Here is a 14,037-nt window from a genome sequence, read left to right as displayed (position 1 = left end):
AAAGGACTTATTAAGACAATCAATGAAATTTGAAAGGAGTCTGTGGATTAGGTAGTAGAATTGTATCATTGTGAATTTTCTAATATTGATCACTGTACTGTGGTCATTTGGGAGAATAGTATTCTTGTTTTTAGGAAATACACAATGTGATAAAGGGGTAATGGAGTAAGAAGTCTGCAAATTAATCTTGAATGATTCAGAAAGAAACACCGAGAATGGTAAGGCAATGTGGTAAAATATTAACAAATGGGGACTCTGGGTAAAGGATATGTAGCAATTTGCACCTATTCTGTGAGTATGAAACTATTTCAAAATCATGTTAATAAATGTTAATACAAACCAACTGGGGAAAAAAGTCAGTGTAATTTTAACAGTACACTAATGCAACTCTAGCCAGAATGAGGTTGCTGAACTCTGTGTGGGTCAGACCTCACTGGAACGTGGGCTTTGGCTCTGGGAAAGGTGAGGTAACTACATCATACAAGGAACAGGTGAGGGAGTCTGAGGATGTATAACCAGAAGAAAAAAGCCAGGATGATAGGGGGACAGAGGAAACAAACTTGCTATGAGACAAATTTCTGTTCAGTATGAGGAAGCGTATTTTACCAATTAGCAAAAAAAGGTGGATCGCATTGTCTCAGGGTTGCATTTTCTGTCAGGGTATGTTCTGATAGAGCCTGGACAACCAAGTCTCAAGGATGTCATAGATTTCATGAAATCTGATCAATGCTGGGCCCACAGACCACTAAGGTCTGTCTGATGAAGAGTGTTATGTTCAGGTATTGGGAATTAGAGCACTTAAATAAAATGCAATCTGTATTGAATCAGGATGAATATCCCCTTTTGTTCACATGGGGCATGAATCATCTTGCTCTCACATGGGCTATTTCAAGAGTTGCTCCATTGTGTCTGACTCTTTGCAACCCCATGGACTGTAGCCCTCCAGGCTCCTCTGTCTATGGAATTCTCCAGGCAAGAATACTGGAGTGGGTTGCCATTTCCTCCTCCAGGGGATCTTCTCAGCCCAGAGATTGAACCTGGGTCTCCTGCATTGCAGGAAGATTCTTTACCGTCTGAGCCACCAGGAAAGCCCAATATATATACGTATATATGTTCCTTAGCACTTTGGAAAAATCATTTGTCCCTCAGAAATGAGCTGGTCACAACAGTAAAAGTCAAAATGCTTTTATTTTTGGAAATTTCACTTAACAGCATGAAAACAGTGTAGGAGAAAACAGAAACAAAACAGCAAGTTTGGTAAGAATTTAAACATTCAACATCTTAGAACCACACATCTTCAAGTTGCTGTCAGCTTGCCAGTGTATATACCTTGTTCCAGCAGTTCTCACTCTTCATTAAAAGCTGAGCCCTTGGTTTTATCCATTGCTTCCACAAGCTCACTGTACAGAGTACGCACCTGGGAAAGAGAACAGCAAATAGATTTCTTGAGAGGAAGGGAAATGTGGGAAAGCTTCCCAGACCCATGTTGATGGCATGAGAATCTAATAACCTTTACCTTCTGAGACCTGAAGCATGACTCTGGGGAGAACATACAGTGCTCTCTTGGGGAAAAGGGATCCTGTGACACTAGGTTTAATTTTACTAGCAGCTATTATAAAAGATAAAGTACCTAAAAGATAAAACATTCTTTGCTCTTATTTGATACAAAAACTTTTTCTCCATCAAGCCTCTCTTGGTGAGCTAAGGACCCAGAAATAATTCTGCTCAAAATAATTCCTGCAGAAAATGTCGTTTTAAACAGTCATTGTTTGCAGAGAGGTCTTCCCTATGTGCACTGGCACTGACAGTGATGCATCTTTCCTGAGCTCACCCTTGGCATTTTTCTTAATTCGATTCCACTTGCTATTCCTAAATTTGCCTTGTTTGCCATGTTTACCTGGTTTGCCTTGTTTTCCTGGTTTTCACTATAAGAAGTTACTGTTTATAGTCCCATAACTCTTGCAGTTCATGAAACTACCAAGAGAAACAATGGTCAAGATCCTTTCCTAGTCAAGGACGGTAGGGTTGTGTCCTTACTGAGAGCTAGATAGAACCTCTCTATCCCGAGTCATGCCATCCACCCCTAACCCTCTTCTTCCTCACCCGAGTTTCATAGGTGCTCTTGAGGGAGCCAAGGTGGTCAAGGAGACGCAGTGCCAGGCTGCACCATTTTTCAGTAGATATATACATGCGTCTACTGTACAGATATACGCCAATATTCCAGGACTTGATCATCAGCCAGAGAATCTCCATTTCTGGGTAGCCTTCCTAAAATCCAAGAACAATAGGTTTACAGGTATTACTCTCACAATCACTGTAGCACTGATTCTATCAGAGCTGCATCCCATTATTATTAAACAATGGGTGCTCTGCCAACACCGAGGAAGAAACCCACAGCTTCTGTGAGCAATCCTGTGCTCTGGAAGAGGAGGAGAAGAGTACCTTTAAGTTCTGTCAGCTGTAGCATGTTCCATAGCAAGACCTCTTGAAGTGACATATAAACTAAAACAGCAGTGAAGCCCTCTTGCACTGAGTTCTGTTTTTTCTGAAGCAGGAGAAAAACCTGCTTGGACCCTTATTGCTGTCCTCAGTCAATTATCTCCCCAATACCTATCTCTAATTTTCAGAGAAGCTTGTCAAGAATCAGTTTTACTGAATCTGCAGTTTTATCGAATCTCTTAATTTTCTTGACCTGAATCAGTCCTGTGTTTGGAACAGAACTTATATTAATCTTTCTTTTTTGCATGTATCGATAGAGATTTAAGGAACTGGCTCACACAATATAGGGGTTGGCAAGTTTGAAATCTGTAAAGCAGGCTAGCAGGCTATAAATTCAGGTAGGACTTGATGTTGTGATCTTGAGTCTGAAATCTGTAGGGCAGGCCAGTAGGCTGGAAACCCAGGCAGAATTTCTGTTAGAATCTTGAGGCAGAAATCCTTCTCCAGGAAACCTGTTTCCACTTTGAAGGTAAAAACTGATTACGGAGGGTAATCTGTTTTACTTGAAGTCAACTTATTGTAATTTAAAACTACTCATCTTTGTGTTGACAGTATCTACCTAGCTATGAATGCAGGACACATTTCTTTTTAAATTTTTCTTTCATTTTATTTTTAAAATTATGTATGTTAACATATGTATAGGAGGCTTGGAAAATACAGAACAGAGTTACATAGAGTTCCACTATATATTACACTTATTAAGTAGATAAATTCAGATTTTTAGTTGGAGTTTCAATATCAAACTCTCAAAAATTAATAGAATGAATAGACAGAAAAGTAGAAGGATGCAGCAGACTCAAAAAGCACTATGAACCAACTCAACATAATTAAGATTTACACAATTTTCACACAAGAGTAGGATACAAATTCTATTCAAGTTCCCAAAGACTATAAACCAGGAGACAGTAGAACATATCCAGGGAAATAAAAAAAGGTGCAAAAATCTCATGGTCGAAAGGTTTTGAAATCATACAGAGTCTTTAACCACTGTGGAATTATGTTAGAAATCAGTATCAAAAGATATTTGAAAATAACCCACGTATGCAATGTGACATGTACCGAGAGATCTTTGACTTAGCCACTGAAAGCCTCAATAAAGTTAAAAGACTGAAAAAACACAGGGTGATTGCAGAGAAGAAAGCATTTAAATAGGAAATTAATATCAAAATGAGAGATTAATATCAAAGATATTTAAAAAACCCCATGTATTTGGAAGTTAAATGTCCACTTTTAAATGATGGGTGTATCTAAGAAGCCGTAACAAGGAAAATTAGAAAGTATCTGCAACAGAATAAAAATGAAAAGAGAATTTATCACAATTTATTGCATGTAGCTGAAGTTGCTCAATGCAACTAAATACAAAATGGAATCTTGAATAACGTATGAGAACAAAATTTTTTGTGAAATTTGCATAAAATTTTGTGAAATTTGAACAAAACCTGTAATTTAGTTAATACTGCATCACATGTTAAATTTCCTGTTTTTTAAAACAACATAGTATTTCTTTATATTCTCTTTATATTTATAAATATTTATATTTATAGTATCTCTTTATATTCAAGCCTCATTCAAATTTTTTAAATCACTAAGATAATAAGCTTTCTAGACTTTTAGCAGTAATAGTATGTGCCAGAATAAATGGAATTGTATTCAAGTTTTGAGTGAATATAAATTAGAAATCTCACATTCTATTCATACTTAGTCAAACAAGTGGAATCAAAATGTCAAATTTTTTAGCTAGGAAAAATTCATAATTTTTCTAAAATATATACATATCATAAATTATATATATGCATATACATATATACACAAAACCTTTAAGCCTTGAGAAAGAATAAAAAGAGAAATTGGAAAACAAACTAAATGAAATAGAAAAAGTGAAACAAACTAGATAAAAATAAAAGATTATCCTAAAGTTCAGTTGTTTTTAAACATGGCTGCTCAAAAGAATCACATCTGGAGCTTTGGAGGAAAAAACAGTATCTGGGCATCTGTATTTTTCAAAAAATTCCAAGGTAATTCTAATGTGCATTTGGATTTTAAAAAGTAATTACATAAACTATCTGATACAGCCACTATGGAAGACACTATAGAGATTCCTTAAAAAACTAGGACTAAAACTACCATATGACCCAACAATCCAACTATTGGGCATATACCCTGAGAAAACCATAACTGAAAAAGATACATGTGCCCGAATGTTTACTGCAGCACTATTTACAATAGCTAGGACATGGAAGCAACCTAGATGTCTGTTGACAGATGAATGAATAAAGAAGCTGTGGTACATGTACAAAATGGAGTATTACTCAGCCATAAAAAGGAATGCATTTGAGTCAGTGCTAACGAGGTGGATGAACGTAGAGCCTATTTACAGAGTGAAGTTAAGTCACAGAGAAAAACAAATATCATATATTAATGTATACATATGGAATCCAGAAAGATGGTACTGATGAACCTATTTGGAGGCAGCAATAGAGATACAGACATAGAGAACAGACTTATGGACACCGGGGGCAGGGGAGGAGAGGGTGGGACGAATGGAGAGAGTAGCATGGAAACAGTATACACTACTATATGTAAAACAGATGGCCAGTGGGAATTTGCTGTGACTCAGGGAGCTCAAACTGGGGCTCTGTGACAACCTAGAGGGGTGGGATGGGGTGGGAGGTCAGACGGAGGTTCAAGAGGAAGGGAACATATATATACCTATGGCTGATTCATGCTATTATATGGCAGAAACCAACATAATATTGTAAAGCAATTATCATTCAATTAAAAATAAATGAAAAAAAATTTAAAAGTGATCACAGGTTTTTCTATTAAATGGTAGTTTTAGTGATATAGAATTCTATTATTTTCTGTTGACCAATCATGATAGAAAGGTATTAAATGAGTAATAGTTACATAATCACAATAGTAAAGGATGTTTATCCGTTTTCACAATCCATAGCCAGACAAAAAATAAAATATAATTACAATCACAAGCCATAATGGAAACATGATTAGTGTAACAATACAAAATAATTACATACAATTTAGGGGGTTAAAAGCAGAGTGAGGTGGTAAGTGGAAGTGCATATAAGCACATGTTTTCATCTAGCCAGCCACTCTATGTCTTTTGGTTGGTGCATTTAATCCATTTATATTTAAGATAATTATCAATATGTATGATCATAGTACCATTTTCTTAATTGCTTTGGGTTTATTTTTTTGTAGATCTTTTCCTTATCTTGGGTTTCCTGGTGCAGAATTCTCTTAACTTTTGGTTGTCTGGAAAGCCTTTGATTTCTCCATCAAATATGAATGAGAGTCTTGCTGGGTAGAGTATTCTTGGTTGTAGGTTCTTCTCTTTCATCGCTTTAAATATATCATGCCATTCTCTTCTGGCTTGCAGAGTTTCCATTGAGAAATCAGCTGATAATCTTATGGGAGTTCCCTTGTATGCTATTAGTCATTTTCCCTTTTTGTTTTCAATATCTTATCTTTGTCTTTAATTTTTGTCAGTTTGATTACTATGTGTCTCGGTGTGTTCTGCCTTGGGTTTATCCTGCCTGGGACTCTGTGTGATTCCTGGACTTAGTTGACTATTTCCTTTCCCATGTTAGGGAAGTTTTCAGCTATTTGTTTTCAAATATTTTCTCAGGTCCTTTCTCTCTCTCTTCTCCTTCTGGGACTCCTGTCATGCAAATATTGGTGTGTTTAATGTTGTCCCAGATGTCTCTTAAGCTGTCTTCATTTCTTTTCATTCTTTTTTCTATATTCTGCTTTGTGGCAGTGAGTGAATTCCACCATTCTGTTTTCCATGTCACTTATCCATTCTGCTGCCTCAGCTATTCTGCTATTGATTCCTTCTAGTGTACTGTCCACCTGTTTATTTGTTCTTTAGTTCTTGTAGGTCTTTGGTAAACATTTCTTGCATCTTCTCCATTCTTTTTCTGAGATCCTGGATCATCTTCACTGTCATTATTCTGAATTCTTTGTCAGGAAGGTTGTCTATATCCACTGCATTTATTTGTTTTTCTGGGGTTTTATCTTGTCCCTTCATCTGGGACATAACTTTCTGCTTTTTCATCATGACTAACTTTCTGTAACGTCATTTTTGTTATGCGCTCTGTGGGACTCTCCTCCTTTCTTCTTCTGTCTGTCCTCTGATGGAGGAGGCTAAGAGGCTTGTGCAAGCTTCTTGATGGGAGGGAGTGGTGGTGGGTAAAACTAAGTCTTGCTCTGGTGGGCAGAATTATGATCAGTTCAGTTGCTCAGTCATGTCCAACTCTTTTTGACTTCATGGACTGCAGCACGCCAGGCTTCCCTGCCCATCACCAACTCCCGGAGCTTACTCAAACTCATGTCCATGGAGTCAGTGATGCCATCAACCATCTCATCCTCTGTCATCCCCTTCTCCTTCCACCTTCAATCATTCCCAGCATCAGGGTCTTTGCAAATGAGTCAGTTCTCTGCATCAGGTGGCCAAAGTACTGGAGTTTCAGCTTCAGCATCAGTCCTTCCAATGAATATTCAGGACTGATTTCCTTTAGGATGGACTGGTTGGATCTCCTTGCTGTCAAGGGACTCTCAAGAGTCTTCTCCAACACCACAGTTCAAAAGCATCAATTCTTCGGTGCTCAGCTTTCTTTATAGTCCAACTCTCACATCCATACATGACTACTGAAAAAACCAAAGCTTTGACTAGATGCACTTCTGTTGGCAAAGTAATGTCTCTGCTTTTTAATATGCTGTCTAGGTTGGTCATAACTTTCCTTCCAAGGAGCAAGCGTCTTTTAATTTCATGGCTGCAGTCACCATCTGCAGTGATTTTGGAGCCCCCAAAATAAAGTCTCTCTCTCTTTCCACTGTTTCCCCATCTATTTGCCATGAAGTGATAAGACCAGATGCCATGATCTTAGTTTTCTGAATGCTGAATTTTAAGCCAATTTTTTCACTCTCCTCTTTCACTTTCAAGAGGCTCTTTAGTTCTTCTTCACTTTCTGCCATAAGGTGGTGTCATCTGCATATCTGAGGCTATTGATTGTCTCCTGGCAATCTTGATTCCAGCTTGTGCTTCATCTAGTCCAGCATTTCTCATGATGTACTCTGCATATAAGTTAAATAAGCAGAGTGACAACATACAGCCTTGATGTACTTCTTTCCCGACTTGGAACCAGTTTCTTGTTTCATGTCCAGTTCTAACTCTTGCTTCCTGACCTGCATACAGATTTCTCAGGAGGCAGGTAAGGTGGTCTGGTATTCCCATCTCTTTAAGAATTTTCCATAGTTTGTTGTGATCCACACAGTCAAAGGCTTTGGCATAGTCAATAAAGCAGATGTTTTTCTGGAACTCTCTTGCTTTTTCCATGATCCAACTGATGTTGGCAGTTTGATCTCTGGTTCCTCTGCCTTTTCTAAATCTAGCTTGAACATCTGGAAGTTCATGGTTCACGTACTGTTGATGCCTGGCTTGGAGAATTTTGAGCATTACTTTGCTAACGTGTGAAATGAGTGCAATTGTGCAGTAGTTTGAATATTCTTTGGCATTGCCTTTCTTTGGGATTGGAATGAAAACTGCCCTTTTCCAGTCCTGTGGCCACTGCTCCGTTTTCCAAATTTGCTGGCATATTGAGTGCAGCACTTTCACAGCATCATCTTTTAAGATTTGAAATAGCTCAACTGGAATTCCATAATCTCCACTAGCTTTGTTCATAGTGATGCTTCCTAAGACCTACACATTGACTTCACATTCCAGGATATCTGGCTTTAGTCCAGTGATCACACCATCGTGGTTATCTGGGTCATGAAGATCTTCTCTTCTTGCCTTCAATCTTTTCCAATATCAGAGTCTTTTCCAATGAGTCAATTCTTTGCATCAGGTGGCCAAATTATTGGTGCTTCAGTTTTAGCATCAGTCCTTTCAATGAATATTTGGGGCTGATAACCTTTAGGATTGACTGCTTTGATCTCCTTGCCGTCAAACAGACTCTCAAGAGTCTTCTCCAACACCACAGTGCAAAAGAATCAATTGTTTGGTGCTCAGCCTTCTTTATGGTCCAACTCTCACATCTATACATGACTATTGGCAAAATGATAGCTTTGACTAAACAGACCATTGTTGGCAAAGTAATGTGTCTGCTTTTTAATATGCTGTCTAGGTTGGTGGTAGCTTTTCTTCCAAGGAGCAAGCGTCTTTTAATTTCATGGCTGCAGTCACCATCTACAGTGATTTTGGAGCCCAAGAAAAGAAAGTCTGCCATGGTTTCCATTGTTTCCCCATCTATTTGCTATGAAGTGATGGGACCAGATGCCACGATCTTCGTTTCTTGAATGTTGAGTTTTAAGCCAACTTTTTCACTCTCTTGTTTCACTTTCATCATGAGGCTCTTTAGTTCCTCTTTGCTTTCTGCCATAAGGGTTGTGTCATCTGTGTATCTTTCACTTTTATCAAGAGGCTCTTTGGTATTATTGTTCTCCAGTTTGTGGATCACCTACCTGGCAGGTATGGGATTTGATTTTACTGTGATTGTGCCCTTCCTACAGTCTCGCTGCAGCTTTTTCTTTGTCTTTGGATGTGGGGTATATTTTTTTGGTAGGTTCCAGGGTTCTACTGTTGATGGTTGTTCAACGACCTAGTTGTGATTTTGGTGCTCTTGTAGGAGGAGATGAACACATCTCCTTCTACTCTGCCATCTTGAACCAATCTCCCCTTTGCCTTTTAACATGGCTGATCACAAGATTTCGCGATAGCAAAAAGGATTAGGCTAAGGAGCTACTTTCATAATTCTCATATAGAAGATGGACCACAAAGGGAGCACTTGTGTGCTCATTCCATGTTAAAACCCTTCAGCTACACAAGAAGTTTCGAGCCCTTGAAAGGGGACATGTGATAGAAGACCTGAGCAGCAGCTTCTTGAGAGTGTCAATGACATTATCTAAGCTGTACTTTCACTCATGTGGATTTATAAAAATGCATAAAACACTATGAGAATGAGGGTGCCAAGAGGGAGAAGACAAAGCTTTTATCCTAAATAACACATAATCCCTCTGGGGAGACATTGTATAAAGTTATCCATGTACAAAGAGGATCACACCAGTTACATGATTAAGGAGTAGTCAGAGTGACACAGACATTAGATGCTCCAGCTCAGTCAAAGGAACGAGCACTGGGCTGCCAGTCAGAGGTCTAGATTTCTGTTTGAAATGCCACCACTCCCACCCAGTCCTTATCCACCTGATAAAGTTCTACTTTTTCTTCAAATTAACAACCAAAGTTATTCCTTTCTCTGTTCCCACAGTAAGCTTTACATTCCTCTAATACAACTTATATCACATTGTTTTTAAACTGTGCATTATGTATCTCCTCTACCCGGTTGAGCTCCTTGAGTACAGGGAACTTTTCTTGTTCATCTTTGTATCCTCAGGGTCCAACGCTGTGCCAGGCACATAATAAGGGCACAATACATATTTGGTAAATGAATGAATGAACAAATCAATCAATATCCAGTCAAATGCTACCTCCTCTCAGGCTTTCCCTGACTCTCCACAATGAATACATATGTTCTACTTTGTTTCTATGACACTTTGTTCACAGCACTACAGCAGCAGTTACAAGCTATATTGTCTGTCACCTCCATTAGGCTATGCTGTGTGCTTTCTTTAGTCGCTCAGTCATGGCCAACTCTTTATGACCCCATGGACTGTAGCCCGCCAGGCTCCTCTATCCATGGGGATTCTCCAGGCAAAAATACTGGAGTGGGTTGCCATGCCCTCCTCTCAGGGGATCTTCCAAACCCACTACACTGGAAGTTCCTTAAAGACAGAATGTCATCTACTTTGCATATTCACAACCTGACATGACCATGTTGTGATTTTTAACTAATTAACTGAACAATGACTAAACAAATAGACATGATCTTAGGGTAGATGCATAGGTGATCTAGCTATAGAGAGGTTATATGAAATGTCCAGAACAGGCAAATCCAGAGGGACAGCAGATTGGTAGTTGCCAGGGGCTGGGGGAGGGGGGAATGGGGAGTGACTGCTAATGGTTATGGGATTTCTTTTCAGGGTGAAGATGTTCTGGATTTAGATACTGATGGTATTTGCAGGATTTTGTGTATATACTAAAAACCACTGAATTGTAGACTTTAAAACTGTGAATTTTATGATAAATGAATTGTATCTCAACTTAAAATATATATACAGAGAAAGAGATGGGCATTTCACGTGGGCAGAACTGAATCAATAAAGACTCAGACTGTGTTTGAATCTGAGGGGGACTAATGGTCATCTGGCTCAAGCAGACAATTGACGTAGGGAAATTAATGGGAAATAGGGCTGGAAATGTAGGATGGGGCTACCTAAGCACTTCCTAGATGCTTTTCCTTAGAACATTAGTGTCATGACAAATGTTAACAGATGGTGTATAAAAATAGGGTTCTTTAGTCAAATACATTTTGGAAGTACTGCATTCTATATACAACCTCTCGGAGCGTTATAATGAACATTAGTTCATTAAAAGTTTTAGGAAGTTTTACAGTAATGAAACCATGGAACTCTGTTTAATCCAGAGTATGTAAATCATTCACTAACATATTGTGGAAGTTAATTTGTGAAACATTGGGCTGGAGTGTTAAAGGTTTTGCCTAACAGGCTACAGATTTTGAAATTTATTCTGCTGGCAATGAAAAGTCACTGAAACTTTCTGAGAAGGAAAGTTATATGATAAAAGTGGAGTTTTAATAAGACTGAAATGATAATGGTATTTAGAACAGACCTGAGTGTGAGAAAACAAATACAGTGAGACCAAATGGTCTTGTAAGAGACAAAGTATGAAGTGATGAGGGTCAGAACTAGAATAGTGACAATGGAAATGGAAAGATGTAAGAAAAGTTCTAAAGGAAGAATCAGTATAACTTGGTTTGATATGGGGAATGGAAGATAGGTCAATTAAAAATGGCCTAAAGTATATAGTTTGAGTGGCTGAGAGAATGCTGATACCATTAAAAGAAATTGGAAGAAAATGTTTCTGGGGATAAGGAATCAAGATAATGTTAAGTTCTATTTTAATTATGTTGAGACTGAGGCAACTTTGGAGATATGTAGGCTGTTGCAGATATGGACTGGAACTCAGGATGAAGTTAAATGAACTCTGTCCATTTAAAGGACAGAGTATAGAATATGGAGAAGGAAAGAGTAGAGAATATTAGAAATGTTCATAGTTGGGTGGTAAGAGGAAAAAGATAACACAGAGAGTGATGAGAAAATAAAGGACAAAAGAAAAGACAATTTCAGTAAAGAGGCAGTGGTTAATAATGAAGGCCAGGGTAAAGAAAGAGGTCATCAAATTTGTCTAGGAGATAGCAACTGGTGGCCTTGTATAGTGTGGTTAGCAGTAGAGAATGATGGAAAGAGTGAATCAAGATGAGGACAGACAGGTAGGCAGGCCCTTGTAGGTCATGTTCAGGATTTTGGTTTTTAAGAGCAATGGGAAACTATTGAAGGAGATTAAGCAAGGTCATATGTATTTGAAAATTTAAAAGATCACTCTGGTTGCTAGAGGGAGAGATGAAGACAGCAAGAGATGCCAGGAGACCAGCTAAAAGTTTCCTGTAGTAGCTGAGGTAAGAGATGATAACCTGAACTAGGTTGGTGATGATGGAAGGTGGGAAAAAATGAATGGACATGATATTTAGGAGACAGAATTGATAGGACTTAGTAATAGAAATGGGAGTGAGGGAGGAGTTGAGGATAACTCCTAGATGTCTAGCTTGGACAATCAGAAGAATGATACTGCCATTCAACGAGTTAGGGAACTAGAGGAGTTTTATTTTCATTTGCATTAACTACCCTCCTGTCCAGCACTGCTCAGGTGAACCATTAATCTTCAACAAAGAAATGCATCTATGCAGCTACTCACCCCAATGCAACATAGGCTTGCCTATGGTAATATACAAATCAACTCCAGCAAATAGAGGTGTTTGCACTTATGACTTTCTGGGGCTCATATCTGAAGCCAGTTTTCTCTGTCCTTAAGATCTTAATAAGTATAGCAATCATCATATCTCTAACAAAATTGTAGATGTTCTGGAACACAAATGCCATCTTTTCAGGCTCTCTTCAGGGGTCCTGAAGTATATCAGCTTTATTGAGATATAATTCACATACCATACCATTTACCTATTTAAAGTGTACAATTCAATAGCTTTTAGTATGCTCACAGAATACTAAATTTCAATTTTAGAATATTTTCATCCCCCTAAAAGGAAACAACCATGCCCATTAGCAGTCAATACCCATCTCCCCCAATCCCTGGGCAACCACTAATCTAATTTCTGTCTTTTATAAATTGGACCATTTTGGACATTTCAGATAAATGTCCAAAGTCACACAGTATGCAGTCCTTTATGATTGGCATCTTTCACTTAGCATAATGCTTTCAAGGTCCATGTTGTAGCATGTATCAACACCTCATTTTTTTTAATGGCCATATCACATTTTGTTTATCCATTCATCAGTTGGTAGATATTTGGGTTGCTCCCATTTTTGGCTATTATGAATAATGCTGCTATGAACATTTCTATATAAGTCTTTGTTTGGCATTTGTTTTCATTTTTTATGGCTATATACCTTGAAGTGAAATTACTGGGTCATGTGGTAACTCCATGTTTAACCTTCTAAGCAACTTAGCCAGACTGTTTTCCAAAGCAGCTGTACTACTGTAGAGTAACACAGTGTATGAGATCACCAACTTCTCCACATCCTTGTCAATACTTATTATTACATGTCTTTTTGATTATACCTATCTTAGTGGGTATCAAATGGTAGATCACTTTTTCTTTGACCACTGTGTTCTGATGTGCCTATCTCTGATGACTAATGATGTCAAGAATCTTTCATATGCTTACTGGTCATGTGAATATGTTCTTTGGAGAACTGTCTATACACATCCTTTTCCCATTAAAAAATTTATTTGTCTTCATATTATCGAGTTGTAAGAGCTCTTTCTATATTCTAAGCACAAGTCCTTTAACAAATATATGATTTCCCAACATTTACTGCCCTTTTGTGGGTTGCCTTTTCACTTCCTTGATGGTCCTCTGCAGAAAACTTTTTTAATTTTGCTGTTGTCTAATTCATTGATTTTTAAAATTTTATTGCTTGTGCTCTTGGTGTCAAGCAACAGAACTGGACACGGAACAACAGACTGGTTCCAAATTGGGAAAGGAGTATCTCAAGGCTGTATATTGTCACCCTGCTTATTTAACTTATATGCAGAGTACATCACGTGAAATGCCAGGCTGGATGAAGCACAAGCTGGAATCAAGATTGCAAGGAGAAATATCAATAACCTCAGACATGCAGATGACACGACCCTTCTGGCAGAAGTGAAGAAGCACTAAAGAGCCTTTTGATGAAGGTGAAAAAGGAGAGGGAAACAGCTGGCTTAAAACTCAACATTCAAAAACTAAGATCATGGCATCTGGTCCCATCACTTCATGGCAAATAGATGGGGAAACGACAGAAACAGTGAGAGACTTTCTTTTC

General features: G+C 38.2%; 1 protein-coding gene across 20 annotated transcripts in view; it reads right to left on the bottom strand.

The window, feature by feature from the left end:
* Nucleotides 1-1,169: 1,169 nt before the first annotated feature.
* TEX11 (testis expressed 11) overlaps nt 1,170-14,037 on the bottom strand; it is a 196,489-nt gene continuing 183,621 nt past the window's right edge. For all 20 annotated transcript variants that reach the window (XR_014075955.1, XR_014075957.1, XR_014075951.1 and 17 more), the window contains 2 exons: nt 2,104-2,268; nt 1,170-1,417 (listed from right to left, as the gene is read on the bottom strand). Coding sequence is in view for 10 of the 20 variants with exons in the window: in XM_081566316.1 (XP_081422442.1) it covers nt 1,346-1,417; nt 2,104-2,268 (237 nt within the window). In the remaining 10 variants the exon portion in view is untranslated. The remainder of the gene's footprint in view (nt 1,418-2,103; nt 2,269-14,037) is intronic.

This window comes from Giraffa tippelskirchi, chromosome X (genome assembly GCF_054371585.1).
Source record: "Giraffa tippelskirchi isolate mGirTip1 chromosome X, T2T-mGirTip1v1.2.pri, whole genome shotgun sequence".
Lineage (NCBI taxonomy): Eukaryota > Metazoa > Chordata > Mammalia > Artiodactyla > Giraffidae > Giraffa > Giraffa tippelskirchi.
Note: the sequence above shows the minus strand (reverse complement) of the source record. Positions and strands in the feature narration are given on the sequence as shown.